This window comes from Cetorhinus maximus, chromosome 12 (genome assembly GCF_964194155.1).
Source record: "Cetorhinus maximus chromosome 12, sCetMax3.hap1.1, whole genome shotgun sequence".
Lineage (NCBI taxonomy): Eukaryota > Metazoa > Chordata > Chondrichthyes > Lamniformes > Cetorhinidae > Cetorhinus > Cetorhinus maximus.
Window position 1 is genome coordinate 57,114,543 of NC_135890.1, and position 24,537 is coordinate 57,139,079.

Consider the following 24,537-nt stretch of genomic DNA (forward strand, 5'->3'; position numbering starts at 1 on the left):
ACTCAATGGTCATAAAAACCGATCCTGTAGGGAAGGAAATCTGACGTCCATGTGCGATCTGACCTATGTGCGACTCCAAGCCCATAACAACGTGGTCAACTTAAAACCGAAATGTCCTAGCAAGCCATTTGGTTGTTTTTAAGATGGCAGCTTATTACCACATTTCTTAAGGAATAAATGTAACTCTTGCCAGCAATGCACACATTCGTGACTGAAGAAAAGAGCACTTTGAGAGTTTCAATTCAGTTTATAATAATTTAGAAGCAAAAAGCTAGTATGAGTAAAAGTGACAGCAAAGCTGTCAGGCGGTCATTAAAAAACCATCGGTTTCATTAATGACCTTTAGGGAAGCAAATCAGGCGCCCTCGCCTGGTTATGTGACTCCAGCCCCACACCAACTTGGGTGACTCTTAACTTGTCCCCTGAAGTGCCTGCTCAGTTGTAACAAACAGCTAGAGTTCACATTGGCTCACCATCACCTTCTCAAGGATGAACCAGGGATGAGCGAAAATTGCAAAGCCCACATCCAGAGAATGAATACAAAGCAAACTCACGCTGAACACTGAAACTTAGATTTTAATCACTTGGAAGTACTGTTTAAAAATATCACCTGTTCAAGTTTTTACTAATTATAAAGCACGAACCTCGATATCTCACAATTGTTGAAATACCAGAGGCGACTTTAGACACCCCAAAAAAAAAAAGACCCTGATTTGGTCCAAATTGGACAAGTCAAACTTGCAATCATACAAAACAGGAGGCCATTCAACCCATCATACCTGTGCCAGTTCTTTGAAAGTCTATCGAATTATTTCCACTCTCCTGCTGTTTTTCTATAGCCCTGCAAATCCCTCCTCTCCACAAACGTATCCATATCCCTCATCATGGTCACTACTGAATCTGCTTCTTCTATCCTTTCAGAAAGTGCATTCCAGCGCATAACAACTCGCTGCTTAAAAAAATTCTCATCCTCCCCTTGTTCTATTTGGTAATTATCTTAAATCTGCATCCTCTGTTTACCAACCCTCTGACCACTGGAAACAATATCTCCCTATCTACTCTGTCAAAACCCTGCATAGTTTTCAACATTACCAACATTTCTACTCCCAATCTCCTCTGCTGAAAAAAAGAGAACAATTTCAACTTCTGCAGTCTCTCCATATAACTGAAGTCCCTCAGCCCTGGTGGCATTCTAGTACATCTCCTCCATATAGAGTCATAGAGTTATACAGCACAGAAACAGGCCCTTCAGCCCAACGTGTCCGTGCCGGCCATCAAGCACCTATTTATTCTAATCCCATTTTCTAGCATTGGCCTGGAGCCCTGTACAATTTGGCGTTTCAAGTGCTCATCTAAATACTTCTTAAATGTTGTGAGGGTTCCTGCCTCTCCCAACCCCTCAGGCAATGTGTTCCAGATTCCAACCACCCTCTGGGTGAAAAAATGTTTCCTCAAATCCCCTCTAAACCTCCTGCCCCTTACCTTAAATCTATGCTCCCTGGTTATTGACAACTTCGCTAAGGGGAAAAGTTTCTTCCTATCTACCCTGTCTATGCCCCTCATAATTTTGTATACCTGTATCAGATCCTCCCTCAGCCTACTCTGCTCTAAGGAAAACAACTCTAGCCTATCCAGTCTATCTCCATAGCTGAAACGCTCCAGCCCAGGCAACATCCTGGTGAATCTCCTCTGCACCCGCTCCAGTGCAAGCACATCCTTCCTATAGTGTGGCGACCAGAACTGCACACAGTACTTCAGCTGTGGCCTAACTAACACTTTGTGCAGCTCCAACATAACCTCCCTGCTCTCGTATCTCAATGCCTCAACTAATAAAGGCAAGTATCTCATATGCCTTCTTAAGCACCTTATCTAGCTGCACTGCTACCTTCAGGGATCTATGGACATGTACACCAAGGTCCCTCTGATCCTCTGTACTTTCTAGGGTCCTACCAGTCATTGTGTATTCCCTGGCTGTGTTAGCCCTCCCAAAATGCATCACCTCACACTTCTCAGGATTAAATTCCATTTGCCACTGCTCTGCCATCTTACCAGCCCATCTATATCGTCCTGTAATCTAAGGCTTTCCTCCTCACTGTTTACGACACCACCAATTTTCATGTTATTTGCAAACTTACAGATCATACCTCCTATATTCACGTCTAAATCATTAATGTACTCTACAAACAGCAAGGGTAAAGCCATAAGCCATAAGCCTCCTTTTTTTTTCCTTATCCAATCCTCTATATCCCTTGACATCCAGGGTTCCGTGGACTTGCTGGTCCTACCCTTCACCTTTCTTCACCTTTACGGGAACATGTTGGCCCTGAACTCTCATTATTTCCTTTTTGAATGACTCCCACTGGTCTGATGTGGACTTTCCTACTACTAACTGCTCCCAGTCCACTTTGGCCAGATCCTGTCTTATCATATTTAAATCGGCCTTCCCTCAATTCAGGGCCTTTATTTCTGGCCCATCTTTGTCCCTTTCCATAACTACCTTAAATCTTACAGAGCTATGGTCACTATCCCCGACATGTTCCCCCGCTGACACTTCTACCACTTGCCCGGCTTCATTCCATAAAATTAGGTCCAGTACCGTCACTTCTCTTGTAGGACTTTCTACGCACTGGCTCAAAAAACTCTCCTGGATGCACTTTAAGAATTCCGCCCCCTCTAAGCCTTTCAACACTAAAACCGTCCCAGTCAATATTGGGGAAGTTGAAATCCCCTACTATTATTACCCTATTATTTTTACACTTCTCTGAGATTTGCCTATATGTCTGCTCCTCTACCTCACCCTGACTGTTTGGAGGCCTATAGTACCACTCCCAGCAAAGTGATTGCCCATATGGCCTCATTTGAGGAACCTTTTAAGGTACCATCCCTCCTTACTGCAGTAGTTGACTCCTTGGTCAATGGTACAATACCACCTCCTCTTTTACACCTCCCCTCCACACCTGTCATGCCTGAAGATTCTATACCCTGGAATACTGAGCTGGCAGTCCTGCCCTTCTCTCAACCATGTTTCTGTGATAGCAACAATATCATATTCCCATCTGTTAATCAACGACCTGAAGTAATCTGTCTTAATTGTGAGACTCCTTGCATTAAAATAGATGCAATTCAGCTTTGCATTATTCCCTTGTGCTCTGCCTTCCAGACTGACTTAGTTTCTCTTCTATATTTGGCTGTGCATCACCCCCTACTGTACCTCCATTCTGTATCCCATCCCCCTGCCAAATTAGTTTAAATCCCCCCAACAGCACTAGCAAACCTTCCCGCAAGGATGTTGGTCCCGTTCCAGTTCAGGTGCAACCCCTCCGACTTGTACAGGCCCCACCTTCACTAGAAACAGACCCAATGATCCAGGAAACTAAAACCCTCCCTGCTGCACCATCTCTTCAGCCACGCATTCACCCTCTCTATCCTCCTTTTTCTATACTCACCCACGTGGCACAAGGAGTAACCCAGAGATTACAACCTTTGAGGTCCTGCTTTTTAATCTGCTGCCTAGCTCCCTAAATTCTTGTTGCAGGACCTCTTCCCTCTTTCTACCTATGTCGTTGGTACCAATGTGAACCACGACCTCTGACTGTTCGCCCTCCCCCTTCAGAATGCCCTGCAACCGTTCTGTGACATCCTTGACCCTGGCACAAGGGAGGCAATACACCGTCCTGGAGTTACGTCTACGGCTGCAGAAGCACCTGTCTGCACCCCTCACTACTGAATCTCCTATCACTATTGCTCTTGCACTCTTACTCCTCCCACCTTGTGCAGCTGAGCCACCCACAGTGCCGTAAACTTGGCTCTGGCTGCAGTCTCCAGAGGAACCTTCACCCTCACCGTGTTCCAACATAGAAAAATGGTTCTCGAGTGAGTTTCACTCTGGAGCTTTCCTGACTACCTGCTTACATCCCTTCTTCTGACTGGTGGTCACCCATTCCCTCTCTGACTGCATTTCCTTAAGCTGCAGAGTGACCACATCTAAAAATGTGCTATCCACGTAACCCTCAGCCTCACGGATGCACGCCTGAGTCTCCAGCTGATGCTCGAGCTCTGAAACCTGTTGCTCTAGCTGGTCAAACCGGAGGCACTTCCTGCACATGTGGTTATTCAGACTGCAAGGAGTGTCTGAGAATTCCCACATGCTGCAGGCCATACAACACATGGGACTGAGCTCCCTTGTCATACTTTTTGTTTGTTTTTAATTAAATGACTATTTCCTTAAATTTAAGCCAAGTAGAAAACTATTTCGTGTTTCTTAAAAAAAAATGCTGAGACTCTGACCTTCTGTGATGTCACTTTAAAGTGGAAAAAAACAACTTATCCACTACTTACCAATCAGCTCTCTCCCTTGTCCTGACATCATTCTTTTCAAATTCCTTCGCCACTGTGTGTCTGGGTGAGAACCGGCTCCTACACAGGTAAACTCCGTTTTTCATACAGCCGCTCCGCTCCCTCACAGGTAAACTCCCACTCTTTATACAACCGCTCTGCTCCCGCTCTTTATACAGCCTCTCCACTCCAACTTCGCTATCCTCTAGGTGCTGCTGACTGCCTGGTTCGGGGTCCTCCTGTTGCACTCTCCTCTTGGTGCTGCTGACTGCCTGTCCCAGGGTCCTCCTCTCACACTCTCCTCTCCATATCCTCTACAATGCCTTGACTGTTCTAATTCATGAAGCCCAACAGTGAAGGATAGAGCTGGAGCTAATCTTTACACACTTTTATAAGCATTTATTTACAGAGATACACATTACAAGCATACACCTCCTAAACTGGCCACCAGAGTTTGTCTATTCCTATTTATACCTCTTTTGGTAATCTCTTCTTATTTATAGTAGCACAAGTGAATCCACAGTTAATGCCCACAACCTGTATACAATTAACATTGCCATTACTTTGAAAACAGCCTGCTTGAATGGCACCCCATCTACCACCTTCAATATTCACTCCTCCACCACCGATACACAGTGGCAGCAGTGTGTACCACATACAGGATGTGCTGCAGCAACTCACCAAGGCTCCTTCAACAGTCCCTTCCAAATCCACAACCCCTACCATGTAGAAGGACAAGGTTCGCAGATGCATGGGAACACCACCACCTGCTACTTCGTCTCCAAGAAACAAACCATCTTGACTTGGAACTATATCACCGTTCCTTCACTGTTGCTGGGTCAAAATCCTGGAACACCCTTCCTAACAACACAATGGGTGCACCTATACCACATGGCCTGCAGCAGTTCAAGAAGGCAGCCCACCACTAACTTCTGGGGCAATTAGCGATGAACAACAAATGTTGGTTTAGCCAGCGATGCCCATACATCATGAAAGAATTTTTTCAAAGTGTGGTACTCAGAACACAATTCCATCCTTCCTCCATCACTCATGTCCTACATGGAGGATGAAAGGGATTCTACCCCTATCTGCTCAAAAATAAGGATATGCTGTTGGATGAGTAAATGCTTGTTTTTAATTTGGTGAAATCAAATCTAAAGAGTGAATCACCCTCCCACTGACAATATGTCACGGGTTACTCAGCAACAAGCCTCAGCTTCCTTGATGGACATTTCACACACCTGGTTTTGCTGCTTTATTTCCTCACATTCCTGCTGGGCCTTCCGCACCTCCTCACATTGCGCAGCTTTCTCCTGTTGAATTCTAGCAAGCCCCGCCCTCAGCTCAGACATCGACGCCTTGGAGCAAAAAACAAGCAAGATTTAGAGGCCAAAGTTTGCTTTTTCTGTAAAACACACAGGAAGCTCAGTCACACAAAAAAAGGACAATGTGTTCAAAAAGATGGAACATGAATGACACCCAGATAATTGCAATTCCTTTTTAAAACTTTTCAAGCTGGTCATCTGATACACAAAACTATTCTGACACATGAGAGTTGAAAATGGGAACAAGAGGAGCCATTCAGCCCCTTGAGCCTCTTCAGCCATTCAATTAGACCATGGTTGATCTGTACCTTAACTCCATAAACTACTTGCCTTGTTTCCCTAATCTTTATCAACAAACTCTTTCAAGCTCAAATCTGACATTTTTAATTGACCTCCAGCCTCAACAGCTTTTTGAGGAAATGAGTTCCTGATTTCCACTACCCTTTGTGAATAGAAGTGTTTTTTTTTAAGGTTACACTCCCTTGTTCCATGATGGTAGATTATTGGGGTTGAATGGTCCAATCTTGTTTCTGTGAGATTTTTCTAAGGCCAGAAATGAAAACAAAGATTTAACCAAAAGACACAATTTTTTGCAAAACGTCCAAAGACCATTTTTAAATTGGCTTGTAGCAATAGTTGGTACTTTCCATAAACGAAGGAGCATGGTCCGCTGATATCTTTATATAATTGTGTTGACTGTCCTACACTCAATTTACATCTCTTCCCACCAATCAGTGTCAGACATCAAGAGCAGACTTCACTGAACAACACATTTGAACACAAACCACAAGAAATTCCACTCTTAAACCCAAACTCTAAATATTGTCTAACTTAAGCTCTTCCAAAGGGCCATTACTTAAGATTTGGCCCACTGCAGTTTCAGTGCTTTAAAAACTAAACTAAATTAAACTGAAGGAAGAACACAAAACGCTGGGGGACACAGTAGGTCAGGCAGCACCTGTGGAGAGAAACAGAGTTAATGTTTCTGGTTGATAACAATGTGAGAGTTTTTAAGCCAGAGAAAGTGGGTAAAGGGGCAGGAAAAACAAAGGGGCGGGTCTGTAATAGGGTGGAGGGTGAGAGGTTAAGTAACAAGAGATTTATGATGCAACAGCCAGAGAGAGTGGTAGGGCTTAAGATTCCTGGGACACTGGTACTGGCTCTGTGGAAGATGGCACGTGTACAAGCCAATCAGGTTGTACCCGAACAGAACTGGGACTGAGTTCCTTGCGGGGCATTTTGTTACTGCTGTTGGGTGGGCTTTAAACTAACTCAGCAGTTTAAACTAACTTGGCGGGGTGTGGGAACCAGGGGAGAATATTAGAGAGGAATACTGGGAGAATCAGATAACTAGAATAGAGAATTGTAAGTTAATAGGTGGAGTCGGGGTGAGGGAGAAAGTAACAAAATCTAAATCAGGGTTGCTGTGCATGTATGTGAATGCATGGAGTATAGTAAAAAAGATTGGGGAGTTACAGGCGCAGATTGCCATGTGGAAATATGATGTTGTGATGATAACAGAGACCTGGCTTAAGGAAGGACAGGACTGGGTGTTAAATATTCCTGGGTGCAAGGTGTTCGGAAGAGATAGGAAAGGAAGGAAAGGAGGATTGGTGGCAGTATTGGTTAAGGAGAGCGTTGCAGTGCTGGAGAAAGAGGATGTCCCAAAGGGTTCAAGGACAGAGTCAATTTAGCTGCAGATAAGGAACAAAAAGGGCACAATTATATTGCTCGGTGTAGCCTATAGGCCACCAACTAGTGAGAAGGAATAGAAGACCAAATCTGCAGGGAAGTTACAGAAAGGTGCAAGCATTATAGAGTAGTTAAAATATGGGACTTTAATTACCTGAATGTAGACTGGGACAGTGGTAGTGTAAAGGGCGGAGAGGGGCAAAAGTTCCTAGATTGTGTTCAGGAGAATTTTCTGCAGCAGTATGTGTCCAGTACAACAAGAAAAGATGCACTGTTGGACCTGGTTATTGGAAATGAGGTGGACCAAGTCGATCAAGTGTCAGTGGGGGAACATTTAGGAGACAGTGATCATTGTATTGTATCTTTTAGGATGATGATAGAAAAAGGACAACAGGCAATCCAGAGTAAGAATAATTAACTGGATGACAGCCAACTTCAATGGGGCAAGAACAGAGCTGGGCCAGATAGACTGGAACGAAAGATTGTCAGGAAAAATTGTAACTGAACAATGGGCTACCTTCAAAAAAGAATTGGTTCGGGCACAGTCATGGTATATTCCATCGAAAGGGAAAGGTAGGACAAACAAATCCAGAGCTCCCTGGATGAAAAAGGAGATAGAAATTAAGATAAAGAAGAAAAGGTGTGCTTATGACAGGTGTCAGATAGAAAGTACAACTGAGAACCAAGAGGAATGCAGAAGGTTCAGAGAGGAGGTGAAAAAGCATATTAGAGAAGCGAAGAGGGATTATGAGAAAAGACTGGCAGCCAACATAAAGGGGAATCCCAAAGTCTTCTATAGGCATATAAATAGTGTAAGAATGGTAAAAGGAAGAGAAGGGACAATTAGGGACCTAAAAGGGAATTTACACATGGACAAAGGCGCCATGGCTGAGGTATTAAATGAATACTTTGCATCTGTCCTTACCAAGGAGCTAGATGCTATCCAGGCCATCGTGACAAACGAGGAAACTCTGTTATTAGAAGGGCTCAAAACTGATAAGGATGAAGTGTTGAATAGATTGTCAGTACCTAAAGTTGACAAGGCACCGGGACCGGACAAGATGCATCCAAGGATATTGAAGGAAGTGAGAGTAGAAATTGCAGGGGCACTGGCCATAATCTTTCAGTGTTTGCTAGACTTTGGGGAGGTGCCAGAGGACTGGAGAATTGCAAACATTATGCCCTTTTTAAAAAAGGGTTGTAAGGATAAGCCCAGCAATTACAGACCGGTCGGTTTAACTTAGGTGGTGGGCAAGATTCTAGGAACAATTATTCAGGATAGAATTAGTAGTCACATGGAAAAATATCGGTTGATAAGGAAGAGCCAGCATGGATTTTTAAAGGGGAAATTGTGCTTTACTAACCTGCTGGAGTTTTTTGAAGAGGTAACGGAAAAGGTTAATGTGAGTAATGCTGTTGATGTGGTGTACATGGACTTTCAAAAGGCATTTGATACAATGCCACGCAACAGACTTGTGAGAAAAGTTATTGCTCATGGAATAAAAGGGACGTGGATACAAAATTAGCTGAAAAATAGGAAGGAGAGTAATGGTTAATGAATATTTTTCAGGCTGGAAGAAGGTTTGTAGTGAAGTTCCCCAGGGGTTGGTATTGGGACCCTTAATTTTCCTGGTATATATCAATGATCTAGATCTTGGTGTGCAGGGGACAATTTCAAAGTTTGCAGATGGAACGAAGCTTGGGAGTGTTGTAAACTGGGAGGAGGACAATGTGGAACTTCGAGAGGACACGGACAAGTTGGTGGAGTGGGCAGACAGGTGGCAGACGAAGTTCAATGTGGAGAAGTGTGAGGAGATGCATTTTGGTAGGAAGAACATGGACAGACAATATAAAATAAGGGGTGAAATTTTGAAGGAGCTGCAAGAGCAGAAACACCTAGGTGTATATGTACATAGATCATTGAAGGTGGCAGATCAGGTGGAGAGAGCAGTTAAAGCAGCATATAGTATCCTGGACTTTATTAATAGGGGCATAGAGTACAAGAACAGGGAGGTTATGCTGAATTTATATAAGACAGTCGTTAGACCTCAGCTGGAGTAGTGTGTACAGTTCTGGGTACCACATTGTAGGAAGGATGTGACACACTGGAGAGAGTGTAGAAGATGTTTACAAGAATGGTTCCAGGGATGAGAAACTTCAGTTACATAGATTGGAGCAGTTGGGACTGTTCTCCTTGGAGAGAAGGCGGCTAAGAGGAGATTTGGTAGAGACATTCAAAGTCATGAGGGGATGGGCAGAATAGATGGGGAGAAGCTGTTCCCGCTAATAAGAGGATCAAGAAGGAGACAGCACAGATTTAAAGTGATTTGCAAAAGAAACAAATGTGACTTGAGAAAAATCTTATTCACACAAGTGGTTTGGGTCTGGAATGCACTGCCTGGAAGTGTGGTGGAGGCAGGTTCAGTTGCGATATTCAAGAGGGCATTAGGTGATTATTTGAATAGAAATAATGTGCAGGGATACGGCGAAAAGGCAGGGCAATGGCACTAAGTCATAATGCTCATTTGGAGAGCCGGTGCAGACACGATGGGCCAAATGGCCTCCTTCTGTGCCATTAAAATTCTGTGATTCTGCTAATGGATAAAGTAAAGAAACAAATGTCGCGTCCAAATGAGGCCTGATTGGTTACATTAAAAAAAACCCATCTGATTGCAGCATGAAGGGAGAGAGAGAAACAAGATGAAGACCACAGTAAAACAAAGTAAAAGAGAAAAAAAAACTTAGAATAAAATAGAGACAGAGGTTATAATCTAACATTGTTGCAGTCCAAGGCCTCAAACACTCCTTTCCAAGTAAACCAGTGATTTACTTGTACTTCTTTCAATTTAGTCTACCGTATTCACTGCTCATGATGTGGTTTCCTCTACACTGGGGAGACCAAATGCAGTTGGGTAACTGCTTTGCGAAACAGCCCCATTCAGTCCATAAGCATGACTCCGAGCTTCCGGTTGCTTGTCATTTTAATTCTCCACCTTGCTGCCACTGACCTTTCTGTCCACGGCCTGCTACACACTCTGACCTTTCTGTCCACTGCCTGCTACACACTCTGACCTTTCTGTCCACGGCCTGCTACACACTCTGACCTTTCTGTCCACGGCCTGCTACAGTGTTCCAATGAAGCTCAACGCAAGGTCGAGGAACTGCAGCTTACGTTTCAACTCAGCATTCTACAGGCCTCTGGACGCAACATCGAGTTCAACGCCTTTAGATCATAACCTCTGCCGCCATTTTATTCTGTTTTTTTTTGTTGTTTTACTGGGTCAGTCTTCATTTTGTTTCCCTCTTTATCCCTCCATGTTGCAATCGGATGGTTTTTAAGTAGCCAATCACACCTCATTTGGTCACGACCTTTCCTTCTTTCCTATATCCTTTACCACTCTCTCTGCCTGCTGCATCATGTAATCTCTTGATATTTAATCCCTCCTGCCCTCCACCCTATCACAGACCTTCTCCTTCATTCTTCCTGACCCCTCTCCCCTTCCTCGGATTTAAAAACTCTTACGTTTTTATCTTTCTTCAGTTGCAATGAAAGGTCATCAGCCTAAAATGTTGACAGATGCTGCCTGATCTGCTGAGATTTTCTAGCTTTTTTTGTCCTTATTTCAGATTGACAGAATCTGCAGTATTTTGCCTTTGTGTTAAACTGAAGGAGGTGTGTGTTACTGATTCTAACAAGAACAAGTGTACAGAACTCAGCTTTGTACACAGCTTTAGAGCAGGGTGTCTTGCAGAGTGTGAGAGTACAGTATTTCATTAGAGCTTCTTCATATGTTCCAGCCACAATCTTCACATCCATGACTCATCACTGCTCTGTAGAAGAGATGTAGAGCCACCCCAAACTTGAGAATCAGAGCAAACACTTAGCAACACGAGGTATTCCATGAGAGATCACATACACTGTGCCTCTTGCAAGTCTGTGCAACCGCAACAATAACTGCTACTCCCAACAAATTTTTTACAGAGACGTTAGGTTTTCTGTCAAATTTTAAAGAAGTGCCATTATTAAATCCACTATGAGCCAGGTAGGGTCTTTCAGAAATGATTGAACTAAAAACTTCAAACCGATTTGCTGCATAGGGTTTGACAGTCAGGAGCGGATTTGGTTTTGAGAGGGATAGTGTGAAGGTTTACCTCAAGTTTAAGTTTCTCCACGGGGAAGCAATCAGAAGAAAAACAGAAAATGAAGAATGACAGCATGGTAGATGGAGAAAAATTCAACAACTTTACAAACAACAAAATTACACAATGAAAGTATCAACACTGGAGCCTATTATTTAATTCATTTGAATAATGAGAACTGGACGGAAGTAAATAAGGGAACATGTTAGACAGGAGGATGAACGGCAGCACACCATCACACTGACACTGATTCAACAGATTCACTCAATATACGTGGCACAATTATAACCTAACCCACCTGCCCAGAAACTGGTGAGATCAGGTGCAACACTGGTTTACAATCCTGTGGAAGTCAACAGCGTTCCATCCCATCCCATGGGATGGAGACTCCAACTGGTAAGTTAGATTTAAATTGCCCCATGTGTACACACACACCCACACACACACATAAAACACATACACAGTGTGCTGATTAAACATCTAATATGAGGTAATGGAGAAGCAAAATAATGCTCATATGAGATGTTGAGTTTCATGAAATTCATTCAATTACACAGCCAGTTATGAAGATTTGGAATGTACTGTCAGAAAGGGTAGCACAAACACATCCAATAGGATCTTTGAAGGACAACTGGATATATACTTGAAAAGGAAATAAAATGCAGGACCATGGGCAATGAAAAGAACAAGGGATAAGATTAATTGGATACCTCTTTCAAAGAGCCAGCACAGGCATGATGGGTTGAATGGCCACCTCCAGAGCTGTAAGATCTTATAAGACTGTTCAGATACCAATATTTTCATGGGCAAATAACTAAGCAAGTTACAGATCTCTGAGTTTAAAGGCACAGCTTTAACTACAGTTGATTATTCAGCATTTAACATCACCAGTTGAATCAGGGGTCGCTGTCAGACAGGCATGGACGCGATCTTACCTCCGCTATGTTACGTTGCACCTTCAGCTGCGCATTTTCATCTGTCAGTTTATCTGATCGTCTCTCCTGCTCAAGACTCATCTGATCCATCAGGGTCTGAACCTGCACCAATTCCTTCTTCAGTACTGCCACGTCCTCCAGTCCAGGCCGCTGAAGCTAAGACGCAAACGCAACCTCAATTAGGTTTCTGACCAATAGTGCTGAAGAAAGAGACATGTTGAAGCTTTTGTCTTACAATCTTCAGGACACTTGGCAAGAATGCCAAAATAAAAGGGCAATCAACAATTTGTATTGTATGTGAAGAGAGTGCTGATTGGTTGGCAAGTGGACTCCGGTAGAGGCGTTACCATGGAGAATGTACCAGTGATGGTGACTGGCAGTTAACTGCCAAGCATACTTTGAAGTTTAAACCAGGCAGCTTGACCCTGATTGGTCAAGGCATTGCCCTGAGGAATGAGTCAGCGAATTGCAGTCACTTATTTTGTTTAGCTGAAACAGGCGTAATGTATGTACATGTTCGTGTCCTATTTGCAAAGAACAGGGCCCTGCGTATTAATATATGTAGCTTCCAGTACACACAAATGCGCCACACTGTGAACCCAACTGACAATCTTAAATTGGTTGTCAGTGTACTGTTTAGTACACTGAGGATTATTTAACGAGTGTTGTCCAATCACGGAATCACATCTAATGTTGGACACTGCTTTTTAAGTTTTGCAACTCGGAGCTGCTTCTTGAACCGCTGCAGTCCATGTGGTGTAGGTACACCCACAGTGCTGTTAGGGAAGGAGTTCCAGGATTTTGACACAGCGATAGTGAAGGAACAGCGATATATTTCCAAGATGGTGAGTGACTTGGAGGGGAACTTCCAGTTGGTGGTGTTCCCATCTATCTGCTGCCCTTGTCCTAGATGGTAGTGGTCGTGGGTTAGGAACGTGCTGTCTAAGGAGCCTTGGTGAATCTATGCAGTGCTTCTCTGAAATGGAGCAGTCAAATGAACTCCCCTTCCTTGACATGCTAGTTGAGAAATGTGCCAGGGGTTCTCTATCATGGTCTATCGCAAACTTACCTTCACTGGTCAATTTACGCATTGGAATTCTTACAGTTCGATGTGCTATAAGGTTGGTATTATCGGTAACCTTGTAAATAGGGCCCTAGCCATTGCTCACCAGGCAAGCTTGATGCTGAAATAGGGCACATCAAAGGCATTCTGCAGGATAATGGCTACCATGATCAGATCATTTTGTGCTGCATGTCACGCAAACTCATGAACGTGCCTAAGGCCATCACTTTCAGCCCTGAAAAGTGCCCAGTCTACCTCAGATTACCCTAGAAGGGAAAGGTATCTCAAAAATTTGAGCAACAGGTGAAGCTAGGTGCTTCACGCTGCTACTATGCAGTAGCAACACGAGTGGTATTCACCATTAACAGGATGCTGCTGTCAAACCAAAAAACATTTTGCCTATCACACAAATGAATAATGTGGTATACAAATTTCAGTGCCAGTGAGTTGCTGGGTATGTTGGCTGTATGTCCCAAAGACTGGCGGATCGTATCAAACAGCATGTCCCAGCCGCTGTTCACAATGGGCAAGGTACAGACCGTACCTAGCCAGTCCGTGCTTGCAAATCTCAAAACAGTGTCCAACATTAGATATGATTCCGTGATTGGACAACGTTTGCTGAATAATCCTCAGTGTGCTAAAAATTACGCTGACAACCAATTTAAGATTGTCAGTTGGGCTCGCAGTGTGGCACACTTGTGTGCACTGGAAGCTACAAATATTAATACACAGAGCCCTGTTCTTTGCAGACAGAAAAAGCATGTACATACATTGTGCCTGTTTCAGCTGAACAAAATAAGTGACAGCCATTCGCTGATTCAATCCTCAGGACGATGCCTTGGCCAATCAGCATCAAGCTGCCTCGTTTAAATTTCAAACAATGTTTGGCAGTTAACTGTTAGTCACCAGCACTGGTGCAGTCTCCATGGCAATGCCTCTACTAATCAGAGTCCACTTGCCAACCAATCAGCACTCTCCTTACATACAGTACAAATTGTTGATTTTCCCTTATATTGGTATTCTTGCTAAGTGTCCTGAGGAGTGCAAGATGGAAAGCTTCAACATCGTTTTTTTCCAGTAAAACTCAAGTTCTGTACTACCAAACGACTATTTCTGACCAATGTTGGTCCAGGAACTATGAGCAGCTTCCATTTTATCACCAATAATATCAAACTCTGAGGTTCACATTTACTAACAAGTTAAAGAAAGGATTCAGTGGGTCAAAATGCCTATTCATTCATGCCTTTTACCCTGGGATTTCGCCATTTTATGATTCAGCCTGGATATTCCACAGAACTTAATTTAATTCTTAACTTCTCTGTTCCACACAAATTATTTTAAAGACAATTCACGGGATGTAGGTGACATTCATAGCCCATCTCCAGCTGCCCTGAATGCACTGACAGTCAACCAAGTGTGGGATTGGAGTCACGTGTAGGCCCAGTCCAAATAACATCAGTTAATAAGAATTCGGAGGAGGAGTAAACCATTTGGTCCCTCGAGACTGCGCTGTCATTCAATAAGATTGTGGCTGATTTGATTATGGCCTTAACTCTACTTTCTTGCCTGTACCTCATAACCTTTGACCCCCTTGTCAATCAAAAACCTGTGTAACTCAGCCTTGAACATATTCAGTAACCTAGCCTCCACCGCTCGCTGTGGAAGAGAATTCCAAAAGCTAACGACCCTTTGAGAGAAGAAATTCCTCCTCATCTCTGTTCTAAATGGGAGACCCCTCATTTTGAAACTGCGTCCCCTGGTTCTAGATTCCCCCACGAGGGGAGGGGTAGCAGACACCATTCACTGAAGGGAAGTCAACGAACCACTTGGGTTTTTATAACAGAACAGCTGCTTTCATTTTCAGCTTTTCTGGCACCAGCCCACAATATATGAAATCAATTCCACAATTTGCCAAGACGTTACTGGAACTCATAACCGTTAGTTTGCCGGTGCAGTACCAGAATCACTAGGTTAAATTTGCCTGGAATCTGAAGTAACAAAAGAGAAGCGGATTCAATCGGAATTTTCAACAGGGAAATTGGACACATCATTGAAAATGAACAATTTATAGAACTATAAGAAATGAAGAAGGGAGTGGGACTGATTGAAAAGTTCGTGCAAAGAGCCTCACAATGGACCGAGCGACCTCTTACTGTCTGGCAAAACTCATGTATACAGCAATAGTCCCAACACATCCCGCGAGGGGATACCACTGGGTACAGCCCTCCATATTGGAAAACACATATTCACCGAAACTGTTTGCCGTCCTTTGAACAGTTGTTACTACTTATTACTTGCCTTAACGATTTGGGTCTTACTCTGACAAATTTACAAGCTGGGAAGAACCATTGTGCTTGGCACAAAGGATAAGATGGGACTTTAATTAATGGAGGTGGTGTGTTATTCTCATCGGAGGTCAGAGGAGATAATGATACGAGAAGATCAATAGGTGAAAGAAGGCGGCTGAATGCTTGAAAAGTCAAGAGCTGAATGCCGTTGGTTAGACTCTGGGGGCAGCAAGAAACTGCCTCAGAACAAAATAATTATAAAGAGTCACTTGGTAGGACAGAACTTGAATTTTGCTGAAGAGAGAGATTTGTTGCCGAGGCTTGTCCTCCTGCATTCATCAGGACAAACGCAGGAATACTAAATTTCAAATGATCACAATAATTTATTTTACAGGAGAAAAATAATTATAATGTGGGGGAAGGATAAATCTCTAAGACTTTGCTTGGTAGCTTGAATACTCTCCCGAATTTCTGAGATGAAACTATATATCTAAACAAGTTAAAACTCACGTACCAATTCATTTTGGAGTTCTTCAGTCCTGGTCCTTTCCCTTCCCAGCTCTTCCACTAAGGTTTTCAGTCTCGTCTCTGCAAGGTCCTTGTGGCTTTGTTCATCGTCAAATTTTGCCTTAATATCTGCCGAGGAATGAAGAATATTTACCTACGTAGGATGTTCGTTTGTTTTCTAAAGGGCAGATTTTTTGGAATTGATTTGCCTCATTAGCCTTAGATGTCAGCAGTGGCTCACTTCAGCACTCTTGCATCTGAGCCAGAGGTTGGGGTCTAAAATCCCACTTCAGAGACTCGAGCATATAAACCAGGCCGACACTCCCAGTGCAGTTCTGAGGGAGTGCTGGGCGATCAGAGTTGCCAACTTTCAGTAAAGACATTAAACCAAGGTCCGTCTGCTCTCTCAGATGGACGTAAAAGATTCCAGCGTGCTGGTGACAAGTGGCAAGTAACATTCACGCTACACAAGTGCCAGGCAATGACCATGTCCAACAAGAGAGAATCTAACCACCTCCCCTTGACATTCAATGGCAAAACCATCACTGAATCCCCCACTATCAACATCCTGGGGGTTACCATTGACCAGAAAATGAACTGGACTAGCCATATAAATACACTGACTACAAGAGCAGGTCAAAGTCTAGGAAACCTGCAGCAACTAACTCACCTCCTGACTCCCCAAAGCCTGTCCACCATCTACAAGGCACAAGTCAGGAGTGTGATGGAATACTCCTCACTTGCCTGGATGAGTGCAGCTCCAACAACATTCAAGAAACTTGACACCATCCAAGACAAAGCAGCCCGCTAGGTTGGCACCGCATCCACAAACATTCACTCCCTCCACCACCGATGCACAGTGGATGACCTATGAGATGCACTGCAGGAACTCACCAAGCCTCCTTACACAGCACATTCCAAACTCATGACCACTACCCTCAAGAAGGACAAGGGTAGCAGTTAGATGGGAACACTATCACCTGCAAGTTCCCCTCGAAGCTACACACCATCCTGACTTGGAATTATATCACCATTTCTTCACTGTCACTGCGCCAAAACCCTGGAACTCCCTTCCTAACAGCTCTGTGGGTGTACCTACACTACATGGACTGCAGTGGCTCACCACCACCTTCTCAAAGGCAAAAACGGATGGGCAATAAAAGCTGGCCTAGCCAGTGACACCCACATCCCATGAAACAATGAAGAAAAATGTTTGAGAGAAGGTGGGGAGTTCTCCCCTGGCCAATATTTATCCCTGAGCCAACATCACAAAGGGAGATTTTTTTTTATTCAACCATGGGATGTGGCGTCACTGGCTAGGCCAGCATTTATTGCCCATCCCGAATTTCCCTTGAGAAGGTAGTGGTGAGCTGCCTCCTTGAACAACTGCAGTCCATGTGGTGTAGGTACACGCACAGTACTGTTAGGAAGGAAGTTCCAGGATTTTGACCCAACGACAGTAAAGGAGCCGCGATATATTTCCAAGTCAGGATGGTGAGTGGCTTGGAGGGGAACTTCCAGGTGGTGGTGTTCCCATCTATCTGTTGCCCTTGTCCTTCTAGATGGTAGCAGTTGTGGGTTTGGAAGGTGCTGCCTAAGGAACCTTGGCAAGTTCCTGCAGTGCACCTTGTAGATGGTACACACTGCTGCCAATGTGTGTCAGTAGTGGAGTGAGTGAATGTTTGTGGATATGGTACCAATCAAGTGAGCTGCTTTGTCCTGGATGGTGTCAAGCTTCTCAAGTGTTGTTGGAGCTGCACTCATCCAGGCAAGTGGGGAGTATTCCATCACACTCCTGACTTGTGCCTTATAGATGGTGGGCTTTGGCAAGTCAGGTGGTGAGTTACTCACCGTAGGATTCCTAGCTTCTGACCGGCTCTTGTAGCCACAGTAATTATATGGCTAGTCTAGTTCAGTTTCTGGTCAATGGTAACCCCCTGGATGTTGATAGTGGGGGATTCAGTGATGGTAAAGCCATTGAATGTCAAGGGGTGATGGTTAGACCCTCTCTTGTTGGAGATGGTCGCTGCCCAGCACTTGTGCGGCATGAATGTTATTTGCCACTTGTCGGCCCTGGATATTGTCCAAGTCTTGCTGCATTTGGACATGGACTGCTTCAGTGTCTGATTGCACATTCAGATTGCACATTGTGCAATCATCGCAAACATCCCTACTTCTGACCTTATGATGGAAGGAAGGTCATTGATGAAGCAGCTGAAGATGGTTGGGCTGAGGACACTACCCTGAGGAACTCCTGCAGTGATGTCCAGGAGCCGAGATGGAAGATGGTTGACCTCCAACAACCACAACCATCTTCCTTTGTGCTGAGTATAACTCCAACTTGCAGAGAGCTTTTCCTCCGATTCCCATGATTTGCTAGGGCTCCTTGACGCCACACTCGGTCAAATGCAGCCTTGATGTCAAGGGCAGTCACTCTCACTTCACCTTGGGAGTTCAGCTCTTTTGTCCATGTTTGAACCAAGGCTGTCATGAGGTCAGGAGCTGGCCCTGGTGGAACCTCGTTACCATCACATTGCTATCTGTGGGAGCTTGCTGTGCACAAATTAGCTGCTGCTATTCCTACATTGGCGCAGTGACCATATCTTAAAATGGCTTAATTGGATGTACAGCACTTAGGAATGTTCTGAGTTGGGAAAAGAACTGGGAACAGTGTGAATCAGGTCAACAAGGGAGCAGTGTGGAGCTGGTCGACAGGGGAGCAGTGTAAAGGAGGCTCGGAGCAGTGAAAACAAGGGGATATAGACAGGCTGGTGGAATGGGTGGACAAGTGTCAGGTGAAATTTAATATAGGAAAGTGTGAAGTGATTCACTTCAGTGGGATGAACAAAACGAAGCAAAACAAAGTGTAAAATTCTAAAGGTGGTGTGCAGGAGCAGGAGCAGGAGCTGGGAATATATATGCACAAATCGTTGAAGGTGGCAGGACAAGTTGAGAAAGAGGTTAATAAAGCATAGAGCATCCTGGGTTTTATAAATATGGGCATAGAGTATAAAAACAAGTAGGTTACAATGAGCTGTATAAAACACTGGTTTGCCCTCAACTGGAGTATTGCATCCACTTCTGGGCAGCACACTTTAGGAACAATGTGAAAGCATTAGAGAAGGTGCAGTACAGATTTACAAGAATGATTCCAGGGTTGAGGGACTTCGGTTATGCAAATAGTTTAGAGAAGCTGGGGTTGTTCTCCTTGGGGAAGAAAAGGTTGAGAGGAGATTTGATAGAGGTGTTCAAAATCATGAGGGATCTGGACAGAAAGAGAGAAACTGATCCCGTTGGCAGAAAGATTGAGAACCAGAGGACACTGATTTAAGGTGATTGGAAAAAGAAGCAATGGCGAAACAAGGATAAACATTTTGTTTTAGACACAGTGATTGATTAGGATCTAGATTGCACTTGCAGCCTTCAAAAGAAAATTGGGCAATGATCTGAAGAGAAAAACTGCAGGGTTCCAGATAAAGGTGGGGGATTGAATCTAGATGAGTTCCTTTTGAAGAGAGGCACGAGGAGCCAAATGGTCTCCCCCACATGCCGTAACCATTCTACGAAATGCAAATCTTCCTTTCATTTAATTCAGTCCTTCAGCAAGGGAACGCACACTCACCTACTAATTCAGTTGCTAATGTGGCAGCTTTCTGTTCCAACAACTGATTCATCTGCTTGATCTTCATATTTTCTACCTGTGCATCTTCCAATTGGCTCTGGAGATCTGTTAGCTCTATAGAAAGAACAACGAACAGCAGTGTAGTAAGTTACCTCAGAGTTTCAAGTTACTGCTGACAAAACTGGAAGAAATAGGATTGAAGTAATAGGTAGCCAGTACTATTGGTACACATTTTGCATGATGAATTTGGCAGAAGGGATGACACGGTTCTAAAGAGTATGCAGGGACAGAGGGAAGTGGGGGTGCATGTGCATAGATCTTGGTGGGTGGCATGACATATTAGGAGAGTGGTTTGAAAACAGATGGGTCATAGAGGCACCGAGTAAAAAAGTAAGGAATTTATGCTGAACTTTTGTAAAGCTCTGGTTACACCACAACTAGAGTATTACATTCAATTCTGATCACCACCTTTTAGAACAGGTGTGAAGCTCTTGAGAAGGTGCAGAGATTTACGAGAATGGTTCCAGGGTTGGGGGATTTTAGCTATAGGGTTAAACTGAGGAAGCTGGGGTTGTTCTCCTTGGATCCAACAGAGGGCTGTAGTGAGAAGTGATGAGAAGCATTCTGGGAGAAGTTAGCGCAGTCACTGCAACTCAGAAGGGGATCAAGGAGAAGGAACCTTGCACTCAACAGGAGGAAGAACATCCAACAGAGGGTGGTAGTGAGAAGTGACTGAGACGCATTCTGGGAGAAGTCAGCGCAGTCACCACAACAGAAGGGGATCGAGGAGGACCCACTGTCAAAGAACGGAATAGCCCCAAACATTACATTGCTGCAGTGTTTCCATGCCTCCCTCCTCCTCAAACCAAAAAAAGAGAGAGGGAGAGGCAGTACCTTAAGGAGTGCACCAGACCTGCAAGGGACACTCTTCTGAAAGTGGATTTAAAAAAAGCAGCTGATTGGTGAGTAAATCTTGGTGAGTTTTTTTTCAGTCTATTAAAGTAATTCATTGCTTAATACTGAGGTAGGAGCTAAAACAAAAAAGTATAGAGTAGTACTTTACAAATATAATTAGTCAAGAAACAAGCTTCCTAGCTAACATAAATAAGGCCCCGAGCTAGCGTATTTTTAAGGGAGTAACTTGCTTAATCGAGAGGGACGTCATGGCAGGAGATCTCAGACCCGTGATATGCTCCTCCTGCAGGGTGTGGGAAATGAGGGACACTGGATGACCATGTGTGTGAAAGGTGTGTCCAAATGCAGCTTCTAGCTAACCGGATTTCGGAGCTGGAACTGCGGGTGGACTCATTGTGGAGCATCTGCGATGCTGAGCAAGTCGTGGATAGCACGTTTAACGAGGTGGTCACACCGCAGGTGAAAATTACACAGGCAGAAAGGGAATGGGTGACCATCAGGAACAGTAAAAGACTCAGGAAGGTAGTGTAGGAGTCCCCTGTGGTCATCCCCCTCTCTAACAGATATACCACTTTGGATACTGTTGGGGGGGGATGGCCTCTCAGGGGAAAGCAGCAACAGCCAAGTTCACGGCACCGTGAGTGGCTCTACTGCTCAGAGGGGCGGAAGGAAAACAAGTGGCAGGGCTATAGTGATAGGGGATTCAATAGTTAAGGGCACAGGCAGACACTTCTGTGGCTGCAAACATGAATCAAGGATGGTATGTTGCCTCCCTGGTGCCAGGGTCCAGGATGTCACGGAGCGGCTGCAGGACATTCTGGGGAGGGAAGGTAAACAGCCAGTGGTCATGGTACACATTGGTACCGACATAGGTAAACAAAGGGATAAGGACCTGCAAGCTCAGTACAGGAAGTTAGGAGATAAATTAAAATGCAGGATCTCAAATGTAGTCATCTCAGGATTACTCCCAGTTCCACATACTAGCGAGAGCAGGAATAAGAGGATAGACCAAATGAACATGTGGCTGGAGAGATGGTGTAGCCGGGAGGGATTCAGATTCTTGAGGCATTGGGACCGGTTCTGGGGAAGGTGGGACCTGTACAAACCGGACGGGCTCCACCCAGGCAGAGCTGGGACCAGTGTCCTTGCGGGGGCTTTTGCTAGTTCTGTTGGGGAGTATTTAAACTAGTGTGGCAGGGGGATGGGATCCCAGGAGTAGGATCAGATAGGTCAGATTCAGATCAGAAAAATGGAGGTAGAACATTAGCTAGGGACATTGTGATAGACACGGAGTTACAGGAGAAGCAAAGTTTACAAAGTGCCCAGCAAAGGAAATTGACGGGGTTAAATTGTTTATACTTCAATGCAAGGAGTATTACAAACAAGGTAGATGAGTTAAGGGCACAGGTAGCCACATGGCAGCAGGATGTCATTGCTATAACAGAGACCTGGCTAAAGGAGGGACAAAACTGGCAGCTTAATATCCCTGGTTATAGAGTCTTCAGACATGGTAGAGTAGGAGATAAAAAAGGAGGGGTGGGTAGCACTAATGATTAAAGAATCAATTCCAGTTGTGAGAAGGGTTGATATACTAAATGGGACAACAAATGATGCTTTATGGATTGAGCTTAGAAATAAAAAAGGGGCAGTCACACTACTGGGAGTATAGTACAGACCCCCAAATAGTGAAAGGGAGATAGAAGAACAAATATGTAGACGAATTTCTGCTTGTAAGAACAAGAGGGCAATAACAGTAGGAGACTTCAACTATCCTAATATCAACTGGGACTCAAACAATATAAGGGGCACTGAGGGAGAAAGATTCATGCAGTGTGTCCAGGAAAATTTTTTCAACCAATTAGTGACAAACCCAACGAGAGGAGATGCAATTCTAGACCTAGTCTTGGGGAACGAAGAAGGGCAAGTGGGTGAAGTGACAGTTGGCGACCATATCGGGGACAGAGGTCACAATTCAGTTAGATTTAGCATCATCATGAAAAAGGACAGAGATAAGGCAGGAGTAAAAGTCTTGAATTGAGGGAAGGCAAATTTTGCAGAAATGAGAAGGGACTTAGCTGAGGTAGACTGGACAGCACTGCTGGAGGATAAAACAGTGGAAAACCAGTGGGAAGCACTAAAAAGGGAGATCCTAATTGTACAAAGTAGACATGTCCCCTACAAAAATAAGAGTGGTACTGCCAAATCTAGACCCCCCTGGTTGTCTAGGGGAATACAGGGGAAGATCAAACAGAAAAAGAAAGCATACGATAGGCACAAAGAACTAAGCACTGCAGATAGCCTAGACGAATATAGGAAGTGCAGGGACGAAGTAAAAAAGGAAATAAGGAAATCAAAGAGAGGGCTTGAAAAAAGATTAGCAAGTAAAGTTAAAGATAACCCAAAGATGTTTTACCAATACATTAATGCTAAAAGGTTAGCTAAAGAAAAAGTGGGGCCTATCAGAGATGAAGATGGAAACTTGTGTGTCGATGCAGAGGCTGTGGGAAGGGTTTTGAATGAATATTTTGTCTCCGTGTTTAGAAAGGAAAGGGAGGATGTAGATATAGTAGTCCAGGAGGAACACTGTGAGATATTGGATGGGATAGTCATAAAGAGAGAGGAAGTACTCGAAGGGTTGAAATCCTTGAAAGTTGATATGTCACCAGAGCCAGATGGATCGTTTCCGAGGCTGCTGAAGGAAGTCAGGGAGGAGATAGCAGATGCTCTGAGGATGATTTTCCAATCTTCACTAGACACAGGGGAGGTACCAGAGGACTGGAGAAATGCAAACGTAGTTCCATTGTTTAAAAAGGGATCAAAGGAAATACCAAACAATTATAGGCCAGTTAGTCTTACATCGGTGGTGAGCAAATTAGTAGAATCAATCCTGAGAGATAGGATTAACTGTCATGTGGAAAGGGATGGACTAGTCAGGGATGGTCAGCATGGATATGTTAAAGGAAGGTCTTGCCTCACAAATTTGATTGAATTCTTTGAGAAAGTGACAAGAAGGGTTGATGAAGGTAGTGCAGTGGATGTTATGTACATGGATTTTAGCAAGGCATTTGACAAGGTCCCACATGGCAGATTGGTCAGGAAAGTAAAGTCAGGGATTCAGGGTAATGTGGCAAACTGGATAAAAGGTTGGCTTGGTAACAGGAAACAGAGGGTAATGGTCGATGGATGCCCTTGTGAATGGAAAGTTGTCTCAAGTGGTGTTCCATAGGGCTCGGTGTTGGGACCCTTGCTGTTTGTGTTACATATGAACGATTTGGACGTGAGCGTGGGGGCACGATTGGGAAATTTGCAGATGACACAAAGATTGGCCGAGTAGTGGATAGTGTAGAGGATAGCCATAATCTCCAAAACGATAGAGATGGGTTGGTGGAGTGGGCGGTAAAGTGGCAGATGGATTTTAACATTTAGGGAGGTCAAGCAGTTACAGGGATTACACAATAAATGGGAATATACTAAGAGGGGTAGATGAAGTGAGAGATCTTGGCATACAAGTACACAGGTCCCTGAAGGCAGCAGTTCAGGTAAACAAAGTTGTAAAGAAGGCATATGGAATGCTCTCCTTCATTGGCAGAGGTATAGAATATAAAAGTAAGGATATAATGTTGGAATTGTATAAAACACTGGTGAGGCCACAACTGGAGTATTGTGTGCAGTTCTGGTCACCACATTACAGGAAGGAACAGAGCTCTGGACAGAG

General features: G+C 44.1%; 1 protein-coding gene across 4 annotated transcripts in view; it reads right to left on the reverse strand.

Annotated features, from left to right (window-relative positions):
* Nucleotides 1-24,537, reverse strand: part of eea1 (early endosome antigen 1) — a 130,196-nt gene that overhangs the window by 70,260 nt on the left and 35,399 nt on the right. For all 4 annotated transcript variants that reach the window (XM_078553675.1, XM_078553672.1, XM_078553673.1 and 1 more), the window contains 4 exons: nt 19,908-20,021; nt 16,293-16,414; nt 12,428-12,583; nt 5,577-5,693 (listed from right to left, as the gene is read on the reverse strand). In XM_078553675.1, the coding sequence (XP_078409801.1) occupies nt 5,577-5,693; nt 12,428-12,583; nt 16,293-16,414; nt 19,908-19,974 (462 nt within the window). In that variant the 5' untranslated portion in view covers nt 19,975-20,021. The remainder of the gene's footprint in view (nt 1-5,576; nt 5,694-12,427; nt 12,584-16,292; nt 16,415-19,907; nt 20,022-24,537) is intronic.